Below are 25,739 nucleotides of genomic sequence, written 5' to 3' on the forward strand. Positions count from 1 at the left end.
CTGAAAAATAAACCAGAGTGAGAAATGACAGCAGTGGAACTTTTTTCACAATTGGAATTGACCAGCATACTTCAAAATACAGTAGCTTTAAGTTAAGATTGCATTGATTTGTTTACTGTAGACAGTTTATCAAACTAATAGCAAGGTGGATGTAGACTGACCCAGATGGTGAATCCATTTTTGTATTTACCTAGAACTAGTCCCTACCAATGCAAAGAACCAAATTCAGAAGAGAAACAGGAGTCTGTGAGAGCTGTTCTTTGCCCAACAGCTGCTACTAGTGCAACTACAGTTGTTGCAAAGCTGTCATTGCAGCAAATCTCAAATGGATGGTCAGAGGGGACAGCAACTGACCGGATCATTGGGATAGCCATCATTATGGTTTTACCCAGGTAATAGATAATCCAACCAAAAGGTCACTGTGCAACAATATTAAGGGTCTCCATTTCCCAAACAAGCCAAGGAAACTACCAAGGCTGAAGTTCAATCCTTAATTTACTTAAGAGTTTAGAATAGAACAGAGTCCCTTGCTTGGGGCTTGTCTGTAAGCAGACTTTGTGTGCAGCAAGCCAGGGTGTAAATCTACAGTGCACCAGCCTGCTGTGCACTAAGTGTCCATGTGGACTCTACTACTGTGCATTGGGAGTTACTAGTGCACGCTGACCTACTGCTGTTTAACAGCGTAACAGGTCAAAGTGCAAAAGGGAAATTCTAGTGCACAATAGCAGGGTCCACATATTCACTTTATGTGCAGCAGGCTGAGATGCTCTAGACACATACTGCAACTTATCATGCAGTAGGTCTCCATACAGACAAGCCCCAAGACAAGGGACCCTGTTCTATGCTGAACTCTCACTTACTCAGTGGTAAGATGAAGGTAAAATTTGTTCACGTTTTTGTGAAGAGCTTTGGGGGAAATACTAGAGAAATGCTATGTACTGATAAAAAGGGAAAACATGCCTACTGACATCTCAAGAGATCTGTGGTCTGTTCCAATCACAACAGTGATAGTTCCCAACAACAGCAACCGAATCCTTTACTTTGCATTTTTACACACCCTGAGCAGCTATTTTACTATTCATACTGTACAGTGAAGTACAGACTAATGTACTGTATAATTTGAAACACTGCTTGCCAGCACACTATTGAAAATCATACAAGCATTGTGCATCAGAAAATGAATACTGATGGCAAATACCTCACTGCCATCTTACATATACTGTAGAAGGAACAATATATTGAAGAAATTATGGATGCCAGATACAGTACATCAGGTCAGGCAAGTTTTGTTTTGTTACTTGAAGGGACTTAACACAAAACATTCCTGAAGTTATTTAGGTGCTGTTGTATTAATTAAGATGGAATACATGTGGGCTAAAGGTGTTATCATAAGGCAATCACAGGCCAACATTAAACAAGGTTCAAGGTTTGGTTTACAGAGACCTCAGCTTGCTTAGTAGGCAAACAATTAAAATCCTTTTAGCCTCTTATTAAAGATACAGAAAAGGAAAAAATTGAAGCATTTGAAAAGTACTAAGTAAGGCTTTCATTTTAACAACATCCCTTGTTCCCTTTTCCTTCTAAAATGTCTCTCCAGCTAAAGGGAAACACCCTTGTTTGACAGTCTGTTAGTTGGTATTAAAGATGGAATGACTATCCTTTGGAGGAAAAGAGAAGTTAGTTGAGATGGACTGGAGCTGTTGTTCTTAAGGTCGATTCAATTTCCTAAAAAGAAAAAAACTACACACAGGAGGGGAAAGAAAAGAACAGCAAAAGAGAAAATAAAGCTTCTATCTCTGGTGAGGACTCTCACTTGCAGCCTCAAAGCTGGAGAAATACAGTAACTCCTCACTTAACGTTGTAGTTATGTTCCTAAAAAATGCAACTTTAAGCAAAATGATGTTAAGTGAATCCAATTTCCCCATAAGAATTAATGTAAATAGATGGGGTTAGGTTCCAGGGAAAAAAAATTTTCACTAGACAAAAGACTATTATATATATTATACACACATACTACGTTTTAAACAAACAATTTAATACTGGTACACAGCAATGATGATTGTGAAGATTGGTTGAGGTGGTGAAGTCAGAGGATGGGATATTTCCCAGCTAATGCCTTACTGCTAAATGATGAACTAGCAATCAGCTGAGCCCTCAAGGATCAACTAGTTGTTAATGTAGCCTCACAATCTACAAGGCAGCACAAATGAAGGGAGGGGAGACAGCATGGCAGACAGAGAGAGAGAAAGAGACAGAGGGAGTGTGTGAGGCACATTGCCCCTTTAAGGACGGCTAAACTGCTGGCAATTGATAGCCTGCTGGGTGGCTGCCGCACAGGGAACTTAGAGGAACGGGGAGCTGATAGGGGGGCTGCCAGTCCACCGTGGTTCCAAGCCCCCACCAGCTAGCTCTAACGGGCTGCTCTTCCTGCAAGCAGTGGACAAAGCAGGTGGCTGCCAAAGGATGTTTTAAAGGGAGCATTGCACAACTTTAAACGAGCATGTTCTCTAATTGATCAGCAACGTAACAACAAAACAACATTAACCAGGACGACTTTAAGTAAGGAGTTACTGTTCAGGTCAACCACGTGGTCTGATGAGCTACTCAGAGACTTGATAAACTTGTACCAGCATTGGGCTGTTTAGAGCACTGCCTTTCATTCCCTCTCTGGTCACAAGCTAACAGAAGTATCACAAAATATTCAGTCTTAGCTCGCTAAACCAGACTCATTAGACAGAAGAAAAAAGTAGAGGGATAGGAAAGACAAGAAATAAGGGGGGGGTGGGCCGGAGAGGAAGTCTCTCTCACATCCCATGGGTTTTTTGGATTTCAGCATGTGGAGGTTGCAATGCCATCTGGCTCCCCCTCTCTTTTGGCCCAGTGTAGTCAGGACAACTTTCAGGATCAGTTGGCAGCCATGAGGGTGAAGCTTGCTGCAAGAGCCAATTTTTCTCCCCAAAGTCTCTTTATGAAACCAGAAAGGGAGTGATGGGCGGAACAGCCCATCCTTGTATTATTTTATCCACCAACTGGGCCTAGTTTCCAACACACCAATTTCAGTTCACTAATTTATGGTTCCACACTTTTCTTGTCTACTTACCTAGCATGATCTTAACACAGTAGAACTTTTTGTTTGGACTAATTCAGACAATTGCAGTGGCACAGGAGCCAGCAAACAGAACTGTAAACAAGGGAGTTTGCAAGGGGAGTTGGGGGGAGGGGGAAGGGAGAGACTAGGAGAACAAGGCAGAGGAACAGATAGGCTAGTGAAAGGAGCGTGTGGTGTTCTGGCAGTGTTGTGGTGCTTGTTGCGGGTTTGTTTTGCTGTGGATGGTGGTGTTTTGGTTTGGTTAGTCCGGGAAACACAAACAGGACTTAGGTGGGAAGGCTATGACAGATACAGAGGCAGCAGTGGTAGTGATCCAAGGAGTGGAGGACACAATGAAGATGACTGGATGTGGAATTTGCAGTATGTACATGATCTTGGAGGGGGTACCTGAAAAGAGTTTCATCTGCAAGAAGTGCCGCCTGATAGAGCTGATGGAAGAAAAGATCTGAGGATTGGAGATGTAAGTGGAAACTCTGGTTGAGTTTAGAAGGGGGTTCAAAGCAGCTGATGGAGCAGAGACATGAGGAGTCTGAAGAGAAAAGCTCAGACTTGCAGATGGAAGCAGGACCAAAGAACTCTGAGGGGAGACTGCTGGGTGAAGAAAATGGACAGTGGAAGCATGTGACTAAGAGAACCAGGCAGAGGAAAAGATGGGCTAGTGAAGGAGAAACAGAGCTCAGGAACAGGTTTGCAGAGATGGAAAACGAAGAAGGGGTACAGCAGGTGGTCACTGAAGGTGGGAGGGCAAGGAAGAAGAGAAGAGCAGCTAGTCCTATAGGAAAAGGGGAAGAGTCAATAGAGATAACACCAAACATGAGCCCCAGGAGGATACAGGATGGGTTGCAGAGGATTGCAAGGGAGAATAGGAATTGAGAGGACTTGCAGCCAGAGGCAACAGGGGATAGACCAGAGAATCACATCTCCAGGAAAAGGCAGGTCTACATGATTGGGGACTCCTTACTGGGAAAAACAGACAGGCCTGTAACCACAGCAGATCCAGAGAATAGAAGGGTGTGCTGTCTGCTGGGTGCTAAGATACGGGATGTGAACCTGAGGCTGAAGAGGATCCTTACGGGAGTGGGAAAGAATCCACTGACTGTCCTTCATGTGGGAACAAATGATACGTCTAGATTCTTGCTAGAACGTATCAAGGGAGACTATGCCAGGTTGCAGAAAATGTTTAAGGAAATTGAGGCTCAGGTGATCTTCAGTGGGATTCTACCTGTTCCTAGAGAAGGGCAACAAAGGTGTGACAAGATGATGATGATGATGATGAACAAATGGCTCAGGCAGCAGTGCTATAAGGAGGGCTTTGGAATGTCTGGCCACTGGGAGGCATTCATGGACAGAGGACTGTTCTCTCAGGATGGACTTAACCTGAGTAGGGAGGGAAAGAGACTTCTAGGATGGGGGCTGGCACAACTGATTAGGAGACCTTTAAACTAGGAATTTGGGGGAGATGTTCAGGTAATCGCCATGCTGGATTTTAACATTGAGAGAGAAGAAAATGAAGTAAGAAAGGGTACAGCCGCAGGTAGGAGAATGGACAAAAGGAGGAAGGGTACTGTAGATACTAGTCTAATAGGTAATACTGGCGGTAGAATGTTCGTGCTTAATCGGGTAAAGTATGTGAGTGAGGCCAAACAGCAAAAATTAAGATGTTTGTATACCAATGAGAGGAACCCAAGTAACAAAAAACTAGAGCTACTGGTGCAGGAAGTGAAACCAGATATTGTAGGGATAACAGAAACATGGTGGAACAGTAGTCATGACTAGAGTACAGGTATTGAAGGCTATGTGCTGTTTAGGAAAGACAGAAATAAAGGTAAAGGTGGTGGAGTAGCATTGTATAGCAATGATGCAGTAGACTGTAAAAAAAATAAGAAGGGATGGAATGGATAAGAGAGTCTGTCTGGGCAAAAATGACATTGGGGAAGAAAGCTACTAGAGCCTCCCCTGGGATAGTGCTTGGGGTGTACTATAGACCACCAGGATCTGATTTGGATATGGATAGAGACCTTTTTAATGTTTTTAATGAATACTAATAGGAATTGTGTGATCATGGGAGACTTTAACTTCCCAGATATAGACTGGAGGACAAGTGCTAGTAATAATAATAGGGCTCAGATTTTCCTAGATGAGATAGCTGATGGATTCCTTCACCAAGTAGTTGCTGAATCAACAAGAGGGGATGCCATTTTAGATTTGGTTTTGGTGAGTAGTGAGGACCAAGGTTGTAGGGGACAACCTTGGTTCAAGCGATCATTAGCTACTTCAGTTCAAACTGAATGGAAGGATAAACAAAAATAGATCTGTGACTAAGGTTTGATTTCAAAAGGACTAACTTTAAAAAATTAAGAAAATTAGTTAGGGAAGTGGATTGGACTAAAGAACTTGTGGATCTAAAGGCAGAGGAGGCTGGAATTACTTCAAGTCAAGGTGCAGAAACGATCAGAAGCCTGCATCCCAAGAAAGGGGAAAAAAATTCATAGGCAGGAGTTGTAGACCAAGCTGGATAAGCAAGCATCTTAGAGAGGTGATTAAGAAAAAGCAGAAAGCCTACAAGGAGTGGAAGATGGGAGGGATCAGCAAGGAAAGCTACCTTATTGAGGTCAGATAATGTAGGATAAAGTGAGAAAGGCTAAAAGCCATGTAGAGTTGGATCGTGCAAAGGAAATTAAAACAAATAGTAAAAGGTTCTATAGCCATATAAATAAGAAGAAAACAAAAAGAAAAACTGGGACTGCTAAACACTGAGGATGGAGTGGAGGTTAAGGATAATCAAGACATGTCCCAATATCTAAACAAATACTTTGCCTCAGTCTTTAATGAGGCTAATGATGAGTTTAGGAATAATGACAGGATGACAAATGGGAATGAGGATATGGAGGCAGATATTACCACATCTGAGGTAAAAGCCAAACTCGAACAGCTTAATGAGACTAAATTGGGAGGGCCCAGATAATCTTCATCCAAGAATATTAAAGGAACTGGCACATGAAATTGCAAGCCCATTAGCAAGAATTTTTAATGAATCTGTAAACTCAGGGGTTGAACAGTATGACTGGAAAATTGCTAACACAGTTCCTATTTTTAAGAAAGGAAAAAAAAAAAAGTGATCCGGGTAACTACAGGCCTGTTAGTTTGACATCTGTAGTATGCAAGGTCTTGGAAAAAAATTCTGAAAGATAAAGTAGTTAAGGACATTGAGGTCAATGGTAATTGGGACAAAATACAACATGGTTTTACAAAAGGTAGGTTGTGCCAAACCAACCTGATCTCCTTTGAGAAGGAAGGTAACAGATTTTTTAGACAAAGGAAATGCAATGGATCTAATTTACCTCGATTTCAGTAAGGCATTTGATAGGGTTCCACATGGGGAATTATTAGTTAAATTGGAAAAGATGGGGATCAATATGAAAATTGAAAGGTGGATAAGGAACTGGTTAAAGGGGAGACTACAATGGCTCATATGGAAAGGTGAGCTGTCAGGCTGGAGGGAGGTTACTAGTGGAGTTCCTCAGGGATCGGTTTTGGGACCAGTCTTATTTAATGTTTTTATTACTAACCTTGGCACGAAACATGGGTGTGTGCTAATAAAGTTTGCAGATGAAACAAAGCTGGGAGGTATTGTCAATACAGAGAAGGACTGGGATATCATACAGGAAGATCTGGAGTAATAGGAATAGGATTGTGAAAGCTATTTGGGGCCTCCCCGCCCTTTTCATAGTTTTGCAAACGGCCAGTAGGTGGAGGCAGAAGCCTCCAAAAGGCCTCACGTACACAGTACCTTAAACTTTTCAATTAATCTTCCTTTTGCTGCCAAAGGCAGAAAAATCCTGCTTCAAGCCAGTTTTTCCTGACCAGATAACGGTTTTACGGGGTTCGGTAACCACCAATGAAGTGTTAACACGGCATGGTCTTTGTCTGAAAGTGTATAAAAAGCTTGTGAAACTTGTGTGCAGTAGAGAGTCTTCTGTATCTATTACAGAGCTCTCCTTTCTTCTGCAGAATAAAGCATTTTTCCTTATCCCTGTCAGGCTGTTATTGGCTCTCAGCTAGGCAGACCCGATATTTCGGTAACAGTTTTTGGCGACCCAGATGGGATTCTCCTAGCTCGGACATTGGACTCCGGACAGCTGCGGCGAACTGGGAACAGCACCAATGGGGTGTTTCGCCCCTTTCTCTGCTTCACCGCGGCCCCTGGGGTTCGTGTTCCGATAAGGTGAGCCCTAATAGGATAAGGAAACACTATCTGGTTCTGTTCTGTTTAACCAGTTACTGTTATTTTTCTGCTCTGTTCATTTGGGCGTTAGGTGTGTGGGCGGAACTGAACTTCTCGTTCGTAATTCCTCAGAGTGGAAGCCATGTGTGCGATGAAGCTCTGAGGTTGTATTGAGATCATTCTGTCCCGTCCCCTGTAACGGACAGTGTAATAGAAGTAGGAAAACCTGGATTAGACCGTAATTCCCACTGATTTCTGAGTAATTCTCTTTTCAGGTTGAGTGTCAGCAGACAGATGGGTGGGTCTCTGGAAAAACCCTTTAAGAATAGCCCTTTATATTATATGTTAAGTAAATGGCCTTTACCCAGTGTTCAGAAAGGTATATCAAGGAAGCGCTTTGTACAACTTTGCACCCAGGACTGGCCAACCCTGGGGACTGCATGGCCCGAATTTGGCTCCTTTGATATTCCGACTTATTTAACTCCTTTGCGCCTGATATTAGAGAATCAAGTGCCTGGTCAAATGGATTATTGGTTTTTGTGGGACGATGAGGCTCATCGTCGTTTAAAGAAGATAAAAATCCAGACCCCTCTATTCCTGAAAGCTTCTGCCCCAAGTGAAGCCGATTGTTGGGAAGATACGCCCCCTATGTATTGTCCTAGACCGCGGCGGCCACCCTCGGCAGCAATATCACAGGCTGTGACGGATCAGGTTTCCTTGTCTACGGGGCCCAAGACAGTGGTCCCCCCACTGAAGACTGAGGCAACCACAATTCAAGTTAATGAATCCACTAGCGGAGCGACGGGTAGTGGGTACACTTCTGTTCTGTCTACCGCCATTAGTCCATCTCGTACGAGACAGGGAGTAGTCTATGGGGAGGATGCAGTTAAAACCCAGGCACCCCTTCGGGCCATCCTGGTACCCACTACAGATGGAGAGGTTGTAGACCGTTATGTACGTGTCCCTTTTACTACAGCAGATCTTATGAACTGGCAAAACACTACGCTTCGCCTCAGAGACGACTCGGACGTCGTTCACAGGCGATTCCATGCTATTTTTCAATCTCATAATCCTGATTGGCAAGACGTGGGCCAACTTTTAGATTGCCTACTGCGCACGGAGGAAAAAGAGTGGGTCCTAAGGGGGGCCCGGGAGGCAGCGGAGGCTGCCGGTGACAGGCGTGATTTGATAGCTCTCACTAACCCTACCCAATGGAATCCGAATAATTCAACCCACCAGGCAAACTTAAAGAAATTCTTAACCCATGTTTTGACAGGTATAAAACAAGCAGGAGAAAGAACTCTAGATTGGTCAAAAGTCCATAATACTGTGCAAGGGAAAGAAGAACACCCTTCTGACTTTTATGAGAGACTTTGTAAAGCATTTTGTACTTTTACTAATATAGACCCTAAGGCTGCGGACACACAGTCCACGGTCAGGCTTATTTTTATCTCTCAGTCAGCTCCGGACATTAAGCAGCGGTTGCAGCAGCTCGAAGGCGCTGAGGGAAAATCCCTGGAGGAACTGGTAAGCGTAGCCACCCATGTGTATCACACAAAAGATAAAATTCAAGAGACCAAACAGGTGAGAATGCTAGCAGCCCTTGTGAACACGGGGAGCAAAAGACAAGGAGGGAGGTGGGGACCCCCCAAGTGGCAATCGAAGGCAGATCGGGGGGGGGGGGGGCCCAAGCCGTGCAAATGATGTATGCCATTACTGTAAGCAACTTGGTCACTGGAGGAGAGAGTGCCCAAACCAATGTACCGGACGACAGCCCCGACCTCGATATCAGATGGAAGTGGAAAGAACAGACGCTGTCAATAGTGAGGAATGACGGCAACCCGGAGGTCCACTTGTTACCTACTCAAATGACTTTACCACTTATGTTTGTTCCTCCACAGACCCCCAGGTCCGTTTAACTCTGGGAGGAACTGCTTATTCTTGTCTTTTGGACTCGGGGACTGCCCTTTCCACTGTTATTGCCAAGCCAAAGGAAGGAAACCTCACAGATAAAAGCATTCTGGTAATGGGTATAGGCGGAAAGCCATTTGAGTGTTCTGTATTGCAGGAGGCTGCTGTAGAAATCTCTGGTGTCTCAGCCTCCCATGCATTTTTGTTAGCTCCTGACAGCCCAGTTAATCTTCTAGGCAGAGACTTGCTGTGTAAATTACGCGCTCAGATTTTCTTTTCAGCTGATAAAATCATTCTTCGGTTGCCTCAGAATCAACTCCCCCAGCTATGTGCCGCACTGACCCAGGCTACCGAGGACCCGATCCTGCCTGCGAGCCCGATGAACCTGCCTGAATGACTCAGACGAGAGGTACACGCCTCCCTATGGGGCACTTCCAAAACAAACCTTGGCACTCTCCGGACAGAGCCTGTGTGAATAACCCTGATGCCAGACATTGACATTCCCCAAGAAGCTCTGCTGGGCCTCCGGAATCTTATCAACACATTCCTACGGTTGGGAGTGCTTATTCGTACTTCATCCCCTTTCAACACCCCCATTCTGCCTGTTAGAAAACCTGACCTGGATCCAGAAGGAAAACCGGTATACCGATTTGTGCAGGACTTGAGTGCAGTGCATAAAGTTGTTCAGGCTAGAAACAATGTGGTACCTAATCCTCACACAATTCTGACTGACATTCCAGCAGGTACTGCTTGTTATTCAGTAATAGATCTGTGTAATGCCTTTTTTAGTATTCCTCTAGATCAAGACAGCTGGGATATCTTCGCATTTACATGGATGGACTCAGAGACCGGGAGACCAGAACAACTGACCTGGACTTGGCTACCACAGGGATATGTTCGAGTGCGAGAGCGTAACACTTGGAGTCATTACACCCGAGTCAAGCTAGCCCCTAGGCTGGGGCCAGAAGCAGACGACTCCGGACCTCGAGGGAGCCCCGCCAGCTCTTCCCATCGCGACCCGGAAGAGCCTGAAGCAGACGATACCTGGAAGGCTGAGCCTCTCGAGGGACTAAAGCTCCTGTTCCGACGGAATAAGCCCTGAGACTGTTACTGACTATGAATTTCTGGGTGGTGGGACAATGGTTACTTGCTTTTAGTTTGCCCTTTGTACATGCCAACCCCCACCCAGCAGTTGAATCCTTGCAGCAACTGGCCCAGAAGTGGCTTTGCAAAATAGACGTGTGTTAGATGCCATGAATGCTGAAATGGGGGGGGGGGGGCGGCTTGTGCTCGCATTGGAGAAAAACGTTGCTTTTATGTTAATTACTCTGGCTTACTTGAAAAGGATTTACAAGCTATTAAGAATGCTGCTGTTGTATTTCATGCTGTATCTCTTGATCACACCTTTAGTTTTGAGGACCTCCTCCCAGACCTTGGGTCTTGGTTCACTGGCCTTTGTTATTCCTATGTGTTATTTGGATAATGATTCAATGTGCAAAATGTCTGTGTAATACTGTAACGGACAGCAGAGCTTTTGGTAAGACAACCCAATACCTGTCTCTTCAGCTTGATTGTAAGTTAAGTAACGGGCCTGACAATCTGAGCTTATCAGGCCCGAAGGGGGAACTGTGAAAGCTATTTGGGGCCTCCCTGCCCTTTTCATAGTTTTGCAAACGGCCAGTAGGTGGAGGCAGAAGCCTCCAAAAGGCCTCACGTACACAGTACCTTGAACTTTTCAATTAATCTTCTTTTTGCTGCCAAAGGCAGAAAAATCCTGCTTCAAGCCACTTTTTCCTGACCAGATAACAGTTTTACGGGGTTCGGTAACCACCAATGAAGTGTTAACACGGCATGGTCTTTGTCTGAAAGTGTATAAAAAGCTTGTGAAACTTGTGTGCAGTAGAGTCTTCTGTATCTATTACAGAGCTCTCCTTTCTTCTGCAGGATAAAGCATTTTTCCTTATCCCTGTCAGGCTGTTATTGGCTCTTAGCTAGGCAGACCCGATATTTTGGTAACAGGATGAAATTTAATAGGGAAAAGTGCAAGGTCATGCATTTAGGGATTAATAAGAATTTTTGTTATAAGCTGGGGACGCATCAGTTGGAAGTAACAGAGGAGGAGAAAGACCTCGAAGTATTGATCAAAGGATGACTATGATTCCCCAATGTGATACGGCCGTGAAAAAAGCTAATGGGTCTTGGGATGCATCAGGCGAGGTATTTTCAGTAGAGATAAGGAGGTGTTAGTACCGTTATACAAGGCACTGGTGAGACCTCATCTGGAATACTGTGCGCTACTAGAATGACCCGAGGAATGGAAAACCTGTTTTATGAAACTCAAAGAGCTTGGCTTGTTTAGCCTAACCAAAAGAAGGCTAAGGGGAGATATGATTGCTCTCTATAAATATATCAGAGGGATAAATACCAAGGAGGGAGAGGAATTACTTAAGCTCAGTACCAATGTGGACACAAGAACAAATGGATATAAACTGGCCATCCGAAAGTTTATACTTGAAATTAGACAAAGGTTTCTAACCACCAGAGGAGTGAAGTTCTGGAACAGCCTTCCAAGGGAAACATGAGGGGCAAAAGACATATTCAAGATTAAGCTTGATACGTTTATGGAGGGGATGGTATGATGGGATAGCTTAATTTTGGCAATTAATTGATCTTTGACTATTAGCAGTAAATATGCCCAATGGCCTGTGATGGGATGTTAGATGGGGTGGGATCTGAGTTACTACAGAGAATTCTTTCCTGGGTGTCTGGCTGGTGAGTCTTGCCCACATGCTCTGGGTTTAACTGATCACCATATTTGGAATTTTCCTCCAGGGCAGATTGGCAGAGGCCCTGGAGGCTTTTCACCTTCCTCTACAGCATGGGGGCCACTTGCTGGAGAATTCTCTGCACCTTGAAGTCTTTAAACCATGATTTGAGGACTTCAGTAATTCAGACATAGGTTAGGGGTTTATTACAGGAGTCGGTGGGTGAGATTCTGTGGCCTGTATTGTGCAGGAGGTCAGACCAGACGATCATAATGGTCCCTTCTGACCTTAAAGTCTCTGAGTCTCCCTTTCGCAACTTTTCCCATCAACATTTGTTCTTGCAGGTTATTTTGACATCTTATGAACTACCTTTTACAATTAAATTCACAATCAGAATAAATTTGTAGGCCCACCTATCACAGTGCTTAACTCCCACTGAAGTCAATAGGCGTTAGATACATTTAAATATCTGGCTCTTAGTATACACATTTTGGTCCCATCAAAAATTGAAGTGATTTAAATCAAGAACATGCACCTTAAAAAAAATAGGCCTGCTGCTCTCTGATGAGGAAATTAGAACCTCATATTTCTGGTGGACAGGACACTAACTTGATGTGCATGCACATCCTGATGCTCTACATGATTTAGCTGATCAGGCAGGATATTGAAATATAACAAGACAGAGTTTTCTGGACCTCAAAAGGCAGAGCTCACTTTAATACCCAGCCTAGTCAGAAGAACAAACATGACCTTCAGCATGGTCAGTGCAAAGACATATGCATAGTAAAATATGTGCACCTTTAATAATTCAGCTATTTCAGGCACTTTTAATGCCTCAAAACACCTTATATTTTTACTAGAAGCTACCCAACCAATACAGATAAACTAATGGAAACAAAGCTATCCACATTTGCTACCAAGAAGAGGATTTCCCAACAGCAAGCTAAGCAGAATTATAGATGCCTTAAGAGTTTATAATGGAGAATGCGACACAAAGTTAGAGGGCTGCAAAGAGCCATTGAAACACAGATTTGGGCCATCTTGAAGCAGATTATATATCAGCTGACAGCAGCAATTATTGGCATTAGGCAGCATGAAGACACTGTTCTCTGGCCTAGCCCTCAATCTGCATCAAGCAGATTTATATACTGACAGTTCAGAACCATGAAAAGTTGTCAGGGGCAGGTGTTGAAGTTTTGGCAATTGGTAACTGAGGATATGTCTACACTACGGGATTATTTCGATTTTACAGAAACTGGTATTTGGAAACAGATTGTATAAAGTCGAATGCACGCGGCCACGCTAAGCACATTAATTCGGCAGTGTGCGTCCATGTACCGAGGCTAGTGTCGATTTCCGGAGCGTTGCACTGTGGGTAGCTATCCCATAGTTCCCCCAGTCTCCCCCGCCCATTGGAATTCAGGTTTGAGATCACAATGCATGACGGGGCAAAAGCAGTGTCATGGGTGATTCCGGGTAAATGCTGTCAGTCAATCCTCCCTCCGTGAAAGCAATGGCAGACAATCATTTCGCGCCCTTTTCCATGGATTGCCCTGGCAGACGTCATAGCACGGCAACCATGGAGCCCGTTCAGCTTTTTTCACTGTCACCATATGTCTGCTGGATGCTGCTGACAGACATGGTACTGCAGTGCTACACAGCAGCATCCCCTTGCCTTTGCAAGTTATCAGAGACGGTTACCAGTCATGTTGTACCGTCTGCTGCTGTCATGGGTGCTCCTGGCTGGCCTCGGTGAGGTCAGCCAGGGGCACATGGACAAAAATGGGAATGACTCCCCAGGTCATTCCCTTCTTTATGTTTTGTCTAAAGGTAGAGTCAGTCCTGCCTAGAGTATCGGGCAAGTCTACTAAAGAACCAGAGAGGCAAACAGCTGCTCCGGGTCAGAGCCCCAGACATCCTGCAGAAATGATGAGCTGCATGCCATTCTAGGGGGTGCCCCTGCAACAACCCCACCTGTTGCTTCCCTCCTCCCACACCCCTCCTGGGCTACCACGGCAGTTATCCCCCCATTTGTGTGATGAAGTAATAAAGAATGCATGAATAAGAAACAACACTGACTTTATTGAGATAAAACGGGGGGGGGGGGGGGCCGCCGGGCGAGGCAGCCTCCAGCTGCTACGATATTCCAGGCAGGACTGAATCTCCATTAGACAGTAAAGGGGGCGGGGGGGAAGAGCAGCCTCCAGCTGCTATGATATTCCAGGCAGGACTGAATCTCCATTAGACAGTAAAGGGGGCGGGGGGGAAGTGCAGCCTCCAGCTGCTATGATATTCCAGGCAGGACTGAATCTTCAGGAGACAAAGCTTAAAGAAGGGAATGTCCGGGAGTCATTCCCATTTTTGCCCAGGCGCCCCTGGCCGACCTCACCGAGGCCAGCCAGGAGCACTCAAGGGATGATGACGACGGATACCAGTCCTATTGTACCGTCTGCCATCCGCAAGGCAAGGGGATGCTGCTGTGTAGCGCTGCAGCACGCGTCTGCCAGCAGCATCCAGTAGACATACGGCGACATTGAAAAAAGGCAAGAAACGATTTTTTTCCCTTTTCTTTCATGGGGTGGGGGGGTGGATTGACGACATATACCCTGAACCACCCACGACAATGTTTTTGACCCTTCAGGCATTGGGAGCTCAGCCATGAATGCAAATAGTTTTCGGAGACTGTGGGATAGCTCGAGTCCTCAGTCCCCCCCTCCCTCCCTCCATGAGTGTCCATTTGATTCTTTGGCTTTCCATTACGCTTGTCATTCAGCACTGTGTTGAGTCCCTGCTGTGGCCTCCGTCTATCATAGCCTTGGAGATTTTTTCAAATGCTTTGGCATTTCGTCTTTTGGAACGGAGTTCTGATAGAACAGATTCATCTCCCCATACAGAGATCAGATTCAGCATCTCCCGTACGGTCCATGCTGGAGCTCTTTTTTGATTCTGGGACTGCATGGTCACCTGTGCTGATCGGCGCTCCACGCTGGGCAAACAGGAAATGAAATTCAAAAGTTCGCAGGGCTTTTCCTGTCTACCTGGCCAGTGCATCCGAGTTCAGATTGCTGTCCAGAGCGGTCACAATGGTGCACAGTGGGATAGCTCCCAGAGGCCAATACTGTCAAATTGCGGCCACACTAACCCTAATCCGAAATGGCAATACCGATTTCAGCGCTACTCCCCTCGTCGGGGAGTAGTACAGATATCGGTATTAAGAGCCCCTTTATATTGATATAAAGGGCTTTGTTGTGTGGACGGGTGCAGGGTTAATTTGGTTTAACGCTGCTAAATTCGATATAAACTCGTAGTGTAGACCAGGCCTGAGAAAACAGTCTGGCATTTCAAGATTTAAGCCTTAGCTGGAAGTTTCTGGTGAACTGCTCAACAGTGAAAGAGTTAACACTGAAATTTAAATTGCCATCTTAGGCCTGGTCGGGGGAAGGAGGAGGGAAAATCGAACTAAGTTATGCAACTTCAGCTACGTGAATAACATAGCTGAAGTCTACGTACTTAGATCTACTTCTTCACTGCAGTAGGTCGACTGCTGATGCCCCCCCAGTCGACTCCACCTACGCTTCTCGCTCCGGTGGAGTACTGGAGTTGACAGGAGAGTGCTCAGCAGTCTATTTATTGAGTCTTCACTAGACGCGATAAATCAACCCCCGCTGGATCAATCACTCCGGAGGTAAGAGTAGACATGCCATAAGTTTCATAGTTACCAGCCCATTGAGACAATTGGGGCAGTTGAGAGTTGTCAGACTGAGTTTGCAGACAGCTTGAAACTATGAGACAACCTGGGATTTTTTAATTTATTTATATTTAGTTAATATTTTCAATACTTTCTTTAGCACCTTGAGTACTGGAAACTTTAAGTGAGAGCTTATACTCCTGAGCACTATTTTATTGCAAGAGTCCGTGGCAAATTCCAAGGCATCTTAAAATACAAAAGGCCCTGTCTACTGCTGTAGGTTATTCATTAAAAGACTAAGTTAGTTTGCTGTTAGTCTTGGACTTAGTTCTCTTTTCTAGCCAGCAACACACATGCCTAGAGGGTTTGCTATTCATGTGTGTAACCCAGTTGTCATGGGTTCACAGGGTCTGATCTATGCCCAAGCCTGTAACCAATCCCTTGGGAGGGACCCCTTTAGTGTGCCAGACTCCAAGGTTCCACACAGTTCCAGAGGGGCAGGCCCATGGCCTCCACAGCTCCAAAACTGGGACTCTGGGTGCTTGCAATCCCTCTTAGAGGCTCCCGGAAGCCAAGACAGACAACTATAGGAGACTTGTTTTGTACCTTTTCTCAGAGCAATGCCTCTCAGTATATATTTGCAGCGACATCAGGCAGTCTTTTCAAAACAATGTAATAATTTGTTAGTCACCTGGGATAAGGAATCTGAAAATCCTTAGGTCTACACAGAGAAGCAAAGGTTAAGATACAGCAAATTCTAAGGCACTCTTGAGCCATGTTGCTGTAGCAAGCATCTTTGCTTCCTTTCTGTCTCTATTCCTTTGTCTTAGCCCCACATGAGAGCCCTGTGATTGTGAGTTTAGCTCTTACCACAGCCACCTAACAGCATTGTCCTTCAGCCCTGAGAGCAGAGTAAGATGGTGAAACTCCTTCCTCTGAAGTCCTGGATGCAAAACGTGAATGTTCCGGGCACTGGGGTTTCCATTGTATATTCTAGATTTTCCTGTCACATGTTCAGTTTGTTAACACTTTGTCCCATCCCTTCTCTTCACACTCAGTGCATAGTGCTGCAAAGCCCAGAGGGAAACTGAGGCATGCGTCAGAATAATAAAAATTGCTAAAATTTACACATTCATCACACCAGTTACTTACTTGCTGCTGCTGGGCCTTTTTTAGGCTGTTTTGGTGCTGTATATTGGAAGAATTCATTTCCATGGATTGATACTGTCTGATCCAATCCAAAGAGAGAGGCCAATCTGGCGCTGCTAAGAGAAAATAAATCATTCATTTTGTTTATGGGACAGTTCTTTCTTGATTTTTAAAGAACAGGGAAGTTGCTAACTTTAAATTATACCAAGATAAAAGTGTCATTTGCTGTTTTAGAGATCCACAGTTGGATTGAAATAAAATAGCTCAGTACTGACTAACTGATCACTAAATTTGGAAAAAGCTGGAGTTTTAGATGCACAAATCATTTTAACTATTTGTAGTGGGGATTATAGAGAACATCCATTTTGTTATGCTTCCCCAAACCTAATACACACTCAAGATTGATTTCAGAGTGGTAGCCGTGTTAGTCTGTATCCGCAAAACGAACAAGGAGTACTTGTGGCACTTTAGAGACTAACAAATTTATTTGGGCATAAGCTTTTGTGGGCTAAAACCCACTTCGTCAGATGTATAGAGTGGAACATATACTAGGAATAATATATATATTAGTCTCTAAAGTGCGCAAGTACTCAAGATTGAGAGAACAACAAAACTGAATTGCTCCATATTAGCAAGGATGCACAGTGGTATACCCCAGGGCACCCAACTGCAGACATTTATAGACAAGGATGTAAAGCATTTTTTAAACACAAGTTTTTTAAGAAAGCAGAGAAGAGATTAAGAGCATTCCCTTTGAGTGCTATAAACCCAAACAATCTAGATAAAGAGAATCAAAATGAATCATAGAATATTAGGGTTGGAAGAGACCTTAGGAGGTCATCTAGTCCAATCCCCTGCTCAAAGCAGGACCAACACCAATTAAATCATCCCAGCCAGGGCTTTGTCAAGCTAGGCCTTAAAAACCTCCAAGGATGGAGATTCCACCACTTCCCTAGGGAACCCATTCCAGTGCTTCACCACCCTGCTAGTGAAACTGGATATTAGGAAAATTATCTAGACCTCCCCCACTCCAACTTGAGACCATTGCTCCTTGTTCTGTCATCTGCCACCACTGAGCTCCATCCTCTTTGGAACCACTCTTCAGGTAGCTGAAGGCTGCTATCAAATCCCCCCTCACTTGTCTTTTCTGCAGATTAAATAACCCCAGTTCCCTCAGCCTCTTCTCGTAAGTCATGTGCTCCAGCCCCCTTATCATTTTCGTTGCTCTCCTCTGGACTCGCTCCCATTTGTTCATATCCCTTCTGTAGTGGGGGGCCCCCAAAACTGGATGCTATACTCCAGGTGTGGCCTCACCAGTGCCGAACAGAGGGGGAATAATCACTTCCCTCGATCTGCTGGCAATGCTCCTACTAATACAACCCAATATGCCATTGGCCTTCTTGGCAACAAGGGTACACTGCTGACTCATATCCAGCTTCTCGTCCACTGTAATCTCCAGGTCCTTTTCTGCAAAACTGCTGCATAGCCAGTCGGTCCCCAGACTGTAGCGGTGCATGAGATTCTTCTTTCCTAAGTGCAGGACTTTGCATCCTATGATTCTATGAGTTCACTGGCTAATGGCTAAAGACTGCTTACTATCGAATGGATATGATTTTATTTTTATGGTTAAGTAAATATTAGTATGATGTAATGTGAGCAACCCCTATTATTCGTAGTGTTCATCCCTAAAAAAATTGTAAGAGCATACTTATTACTGTATGAAGAATTTAACACACAGCTGCTTTCAGTCTTTGACAGCCTCATTTTCAGATGTTAATATACACCTATTTCCAAACAAAACTAGTGTGCAAGAAATAACTCTTTAAAAATTAGAATAAATTAATATTAAAAATCTTGTTTTTTCTTGACTGCATTACCACCACCACCAACTAAGGGTGGAATAGTGTGGATCTAATTTACTTTACATCTTTCATACTACAGGTTTACTTTGAAGTTTCACAACTGAACTACTCTAGTCAGTTTCACTACTACACCTCTGCCCGATATAGCGGTCCTCGGGAGCCAAAAAATCTCACCGCCTTATAGGTGAGACCGTAGGTTTTTTTTTTTTTTTTTTTTGAAGAACTGGAAGAGACCTTGAAAGGTCATTGAGTCCAGCCCCCTGCCTTCACTAGCAGGATCAAGTACTGATTTTTGTCCCAGATCCCTAAGTGGCCCCCTTAAGGATTGAACTCACAACCCTGGATTTAACAGGCCAATGCTCAAACCACTGAGCTATTCCTCCCCCTGTTATATCAGGTTTGGTATGGTACGGTGTACTGGCAAGAGCCGGTATGCCGTGCTGGACTGGACCGGCTTCCCCGGCGGGGATTTAAAGGGCCCGGTGCTCCAGCCACTGCGGGGTGCCCAGTCCCTTTAAATCACCACCGGAGCTCTGGCAGCGGGGCTGAGGTGGGGATTTAAAGGGCCCAGGGCTCCCTGCAGCGGCTGGAGCCTCTGGCCCTTTAAGTCACCGCCCAAGCCTGGCTGCCAGAGCCCCAGCGGTGATTTAAAGGGCCCGGTACTCCAGCCGCTGCCGGGAGCCCCAGTCCCTTTAAATCACTGCCAGAGCTCTGGCAGCAGGGCTCGGGCAGTGATTTAAAGGGCTCGGGCCGCCACACGAATTCGGATAGAACGCAGTAAAGCAGCAGGGTTCGGGTGGCACTTTAAAGTGCCTGGGGCTCCCCACTGCTTTACCACGTTATAGCCAAATTCGTGTTGTATCGGGTCGCGTTCTATCGGGGTAGAGGTGTACTTCTCTTCCACAATGCTGCTGTGGCCTAGGCTTGCAATGCTTCCCTCCTCCAGCACATTTCATTTAGAGTTTAACATCTGACATCTCAATTGTATGAATGAAAGCCCTACATACTTTAAGTCTGTTTCCTGCTCCTTGGGGGAAAAAAAAAATCTATCAAAGCAAGGAAACGTCATGATTTAATGTATACTTTAGTATTGTGATACACAGTTTAAGAAACATAGGAAAAAAGGGTGTTTAGGAGCACAGTCGAGCAAACTATAACATTTACAGCCTTGATAACTTTTTACATCAGAGAAGGCAAAAAGATATTTTTTCCTGCCCAAGTATGATCCAGCAATAAGATTAGAATTTTAATGAATTCTTTGACATCACTCATGCCCTAAAAGTTGCATTCAATTCTTTTCTTTTTATTTTTATCACATTCATATTCTTTGATTCTAAGGGCAGAAGGAACCATTGTGATAATCTAATCTGACCTGCATAGCAATGGCCAGAGAAGTTCCCCCAAAATAATTTTGAACCAGAGCATATCTTCTAGAAAAGCACCCAATCTTGATTTAAAAACTGCCCCCTTATTTCCTGTTTGAATTTGTCTAGTTTCTACTTCCAGACACTGGATCTTTACAACTTTGTCTGCAGTATTAAAGAGCTCATTATCAAATATTTGTTCCTCACACAAAGATTTGTAAACTGCAATCAACCTTCTATTTATTAAGCTGAACAGATTGAGAATTTGAGTCTATTACTAAGGTCAAGAAGATTTGGTTTATACTGTAACTTTATCTCATACTGCATTTTAGAGAGAAAACATTGCTAGACTTCCTTCATTTTAGTGAACTTCCATATTAAATGGATAATAGAAAAAAAAAGAGCTATTCGTTCATTATCAGATCAGAAACTCAGAAGGCTTGTTCTGAACTGCAACTGAGAGTATAGTATTATGGCTGAAGTTCAGTTACGGATTGTGAGGTTTCAGCTACCACCAAGAGAATGTCTATAAAATCAAACTACTTCTACGGAAACAAACTCACAGATTTCCTGACAAAGATATTCCAGTCTCCATGTTCCCGACAGTATGCTCTGAAAGGTCATTTTCTGTACACTGTTTTTCTAACACTATTACAAATTCTGGGGTGAGCCCAAGCTTTACTGTGGCTCTCTGTGAAATGTAGCATCTCGGCATATTTCCCCACAGGAACAGCAGTAGTAGAAACCGATTTTAAACAGCATTTTTTTCCTCCCACATCAGTGATTTTCTGAAAGCACATGTGATCTTTTAAGTAGAACATTACAAACATCTGATTGCTATTTGTACTTGAGAAGTTTGTGGGAAAAGAGGATTGGTGTTGTAGATTTAAAAAAAAAATCTACAAAAACTAAAAATGGAAGAGAAACTTAGATGAGTCACAAGTTAACTTTGTTTGCAAACTCACAATTAACATAATCACAAGACCATCACATCCACCTGACTCCACTTCCTTTTGAAAATAAGGAAGCAGCAGCAGGTCTTCTAATATATGGGCTTGTCTACACTTACTGTACACTACAGCGATTGATTCACTGGGGTCGATTTAGTGGGTCTTAGACCCACTAAACCAGGGGTCGGCCACCTATGGCACGCGTGCCAAAGATGGCACATGAGCCAATTTTTAATGGCACGCTGGAGCCTGCCGGGACTCCAGTATGCCATTAAAAATCCTGCCCAGCCCGGCCCGCTCTCCTCTGCCTTCTGCTCCCCCCGTGGGGGCAGGGAGCAGAAGCACAGCCGTGTGCACGGGGTGGGCAAATGGCCCCACTCTCCCAGCGCGGCAAGCCACGGAGTCTGCACTCCCGGGCCGGAGTGCCGGCCCAAGCGCATTAAGCTGCCGGCCCCTCCCCCACCTTCTCCCTTCCCCTGGAGGCCTGCTGCCGCGTGCACAGCGCTCTGGGGGTCGGGGCCGCGCGCGCCTGCAGGGCAGTGTTTGGCTCTGCGGGGAGGCAGAAACGCTCCCCGCTCAACCAGAGCTCTGCTGCCGCATGCGCAGTGCTCCGAGGGGCAGGGCTGTGTGCTCCAGCAGGGCAGCGTATCTGGCTCTGCGTGGAGCCTCATGGTAAGGGGTCCAGGGCTGGGGGGGTTGGATAAGGGGTGGGGGCAGTCAGGGAACAGGGTGGGTTGGATGGGGGGGTGGGATCCCAGTGTGGTGGTGGTTAGGGGTGGCAGGTCTCTGAAGGGGGAAGTCAGGGAGCGGGGGGGCGGGGTGGATGGGGCATGGGAGTCCCAGGGGTGAGGGGTGGATAGGGGTCAAGGCAGTCAAGGGACTGGGAGCAAGGAGGGTCCCGGGGGGGGGCAGTTAGGGTGGGAGGTCTCTGGAGAGGGTGGTCAAGGAGCTGGTGGGGGTTGTTCTGGGGGTCCTGTCAGGAGGCAGGGGTATGGAAAGGGGTTGGGGCAGGCAGGGAGGGGTTGGATGGGTTGGGAGTTCTGGGGGTCCTGTCAGGGGGTGGGGAGTGGTTGGATAGGCATGGGAGTCCCAGGGGTCTGGCTGGGAGCGGCGGTGTGGATAAGGGTCGAGGCAGTCCGGGGACAGGTAGGGGCCAGTCAGGGGACAAGGAATAAGGAGGCTTAGATAGGTGGTGGGGTCCTGGGGGGCAGTTGGGGGCAGGGGTCCCAGGAGGGGGTAGTCAGGGGACAAGGAGCAGCGGGGTTGGGAGTTCTTAGGGGGGCAGTCACCCAACCTTCTCCCCTGAACCCTGACCCCCCCCCACACACACACCCCGTCCTCTGCCTTGAGCCCCGCACGCCCCCCAGGCTCCTGCCCTGAGCCCTGTACCTCCCTCATACACACTCAGCCCTCTGCTTGACTGCTTCATCCCTCCCCCACAACCCTAGCCCTGACTCTGGCACACCCCCACATACCCAGCCCCCGCCCTGACTCCAGCCCTCTGCCCTGACTCTTGCACCCCTCCACAGCCCCCCCACACCTCATGCACCTGCCACATCCCCACCCGGAGCACCAAACAGGAGCTCCTGCACCCCCCTTCCCACATTCCCACCTGCACCCCTCACATCAAATGGGAGCTTCCCAGGTAAGTGCCCCATACCCGAACCTCCTGCCCCAACCCTGAGCCCCCTCCCTCATTTTAACTCCTGGCCAGACCCTTCAACCCCAGCCCTGTGCTCAGTGCACTCCCACCCTCAGCTCAGTGCAGAGAGAGGAAGAGAATGGCCAGAACCAGGGTTAAGGTAGGTATGTGGGGAGGGCTGGGACCCCAGACTGGCAGCGGGCTGAGCAGATCTGGCAGCCGGGATCCCGGCTGGCAGGAGCCGGCGGATGGAACCCCTGAGCGGCAGTGGGCTGAGCGGCTCAGCCCACTGCCGGTCTGGGGTCCCAGACACCGGCCCCGCACAGCCCGCTGCTGGTCTGGGGTTCTGGCTGCTGGACCCTTGCCAGCCGGGGTCCCGGCCGCAGGCCTCGCTCAGCCTGCTGCCGGCCTAGGTGAACAGAATCCCAGACCAGCAGCGGGCCAGTGGCGTAAGATCAACATTTTAATTTCATTTTAAATGAAGCTTCTTAAATCATTTTGAAAACCTTGTTTATTTTACAATACAACACTAGTTTAGTTATATAATATATAGACTTATAGAGAGAGACCTTCTAAAAAACATTAAAATGTATTACCGGCACGCAAAACCTTAAATTAGAGTGAATAAATGAAGACTTGGCACACCGCTTCTGAAAGGTTGCTGACTCCTGCACTAAATTGACCACCAATCGCTCTCCCATTGACTCTGGTACTCCACTGAAGGAGAAGCACAAGGCAAGTTGACGGAAGAGTTTCTCTAGTCAACCCAGTGCAGTGTAGACACCGCTATAAGTTGACCTAAGCTACAGCAACTCCAACTATGTTAGTCACGTAGCTGGCGTTGTGTAACTTAGGTCGACTTAACCCCATAGTGTTTTTCTGTGAGAAAACTACGAGCATCACAGATCCACCTCTGCATGTAAGGGTGGCTACAGGACATAGGGAGAAGATAGATACCCTAAATAAAAGTGAATTATAAAATAAACTCAAATGACCTTTAGAATAAAGAGATATTTGTGAGTAGATACACTTTGGAAAATAAGTATCAGAGGGGTAGCCGTGTTAGTCTGGATCTGTAAAAGCAGCAAAGAGTCCTGTGGCACCTTATAGACTAACAGACGTATTGGAGCATGAGCTTTCGTGGGTGAATACCCACTTCGTCGGATGCATCCAACTACTGCCAAACCAACTACCTTGTGTCTCTACCTTTCAGTTGACAATTATTCTGGATCATTGCCCATCTCTAAGGTACCAATAAGACTTCCCTAGTATGGGATTTAAAATGAGGAGGGTATTTCACAACATTATATTCTCAAATAGGTCTGTCTGCCCTGAAGGAGTACTTAAATGATACTGTTCTGACTGCACCAGAGATGCCTTCTCCTGGTTAGTGGTTAGACAGAAGTCCTGCTGCTGTATGATGACTGGCAGCATGAGCTCTTTGCTTCCTTTGTAGCCCAACTTACTGAAAGGCCACATTTAATAATGAGCCAGGTTGAGAATGCAGTTTTTATTTATTAAGTATCAAAGGGGTAGCCATGTTAGTCTGGATCTGTAAAAGCAGCAAAGAGTCCTGTGGCACCTTATAGACCAACAGATGTTTTGGAGCATGAGCTTTCGTGGGTGAATACCCACTTCGTTCGTCTGTTAGTCTATAAGGTAGCAAAGGACTCTCTGCTGCTTTATTTATTAACACACTCTCTCTCTGAAGAGCACTTTTCCACTTGCAAAATTTGACCTGTAGTTTCTTATTTCATGACAATTTTGCAACCACAATTCACAATAGTCTAAACTCAAAGACGTAGGGCCCTAATTCTCCCTGCAGAGTTTAAAGAGCAGGGCTTCACTATCACTTTTTAGTTAGTTCTGAATGGATATAATGCATATACAGCATGAAGCAACAGTGAAAGTCATGGACTTTTTCAAGTAAAGATCAATGATCCCAGAGCAACTGCTAGAACTATTAAGCTACATCATATTAAAAAGCCTATACAATCTTAGAATTATATATAGTTATATATATATATATATAGTTATATATATATATATATAGTTATATATATATATATTTATAGTTTCTAAAAACAGGATCCTGCCACTCAGAGTCAGGAATGTTGAAAGACAACTGTTCAAAATACTCCTCTGACTACAGTATCTAATGCAGCCCTTGGAAACCCAGTGGAACAGGCCTACAGAGTTTACTCTGATGCCAAACATTTACAGTGAAGTTGAATGAAAGTGTCCTACCATTTCAATGCACTGAAGCAGTGTGCATTATGCAATTCCATTTATAGCAAGCTTACACTTATGGCCTGCCTAGACTGGTCATTTCAAACGGACTACTGCCATCTCCAGATAAATATTGTATTTGTAATAGACACTGGACTAGAGAGAGTGAAGCTTTGAGAGAAGTTACTTCATTATAAAAAGGATCTCCACCCATCCTACAAAACACGTTGCCAACGTAACTGGCCGCCAAATTCACTCCTTCCTTTCCCCGAATTTCAAGAATCCACTAACACATTACGTGGGTCCTTCTGACCACGCACCAGGCTTACACCAACAACTAAGATCGGAGAGCAGAAAAGCAAGTCAGCCAAAACCAAGGCAAAGAGCGTTAAGATTCCAGTTTCAAGTTGCTAACGGGCTGTTTTTAGAAGCAGTAGCGAACGGACAATGCTAACGCGCCAGCCCCTCGCGAAGGATTACTAACGCCGCGGCGAAGCTGCAACACTACGGCTGGCGCCAGGGCGACCTCAGTACAACGCCGCTGTTCGAGGCCCGGCCGAGCCGCCGAGCTGCCCTGGAGCGGCCAGCCCCGCCAGCCGGGGGCCTGTCGCCAAGGGCCATGCACGAAGGGAGGAGGCGGCGGCCCGGCCCGGCCCCCGCTGTCAGTCGCTCGTCGGGGGAAGGTCCAGCTCCACGACCCGGCAGCGCCCGTGTCCGGCCAGCGATTTGGGACAGGAAGCGAAGCAGGGCAACGGGGGGTGGCTGCAACGACCCCGTGCGGCGAGTGCCGGGCGCGGGTAGCAGGAGCCCCGTGCGGCCTGTGACTCGCAGGTCACCTCAGGCAG

The 25,739-nt window shown here is 45.9% G+C and overlaps 1 protein-coding gene across 6 annotated transcripts in view; it reads right to left on the bottom strand.

Annotated features, from left to right (window-relative positions):
* FKBP15 (FKBP prolyl isomerase family member 15) overlaps positions 1 to 25,739 on the bottom strand; it is an 86,812-nt gene that overhangs the window by 60,828 nt on the left and 245 nt on the right. For 3 of the 6 annotated variants that reach the window (XM_044992876.1, XM_044992873.1, XM_044992878.1), the window contains exon 2: positions 16,851 to 16,960. In XM_044992876.1, the coding sequence (XP_044848811.1) occupies positions 16,851 to 16,960 (110 nt within the window). Of the gene's footprint in view, positions 1 to 16,850; positions 16,964 to 25,739 lie in introns of all 6 variants that reach the window. The other 3 variants (XM_044992874.1, XM_044992875.1, XM_044992872.1) reach the window with 1 other exon arrangement.

Source organism: Mauremys mutica, chromosome 18 (assembly GCF_020497125.1).
Source record: "Mauremys mutica isolate MM-2020 ecotype Southern chromosome 18, ASM2049712v1, whole genome shotgun sequence".
Lineage (NCBI taxonomy): Eukaryota > Metazoa > Chordata > Testudines > Geoemydidae > Mauremys > Mauremys mutica.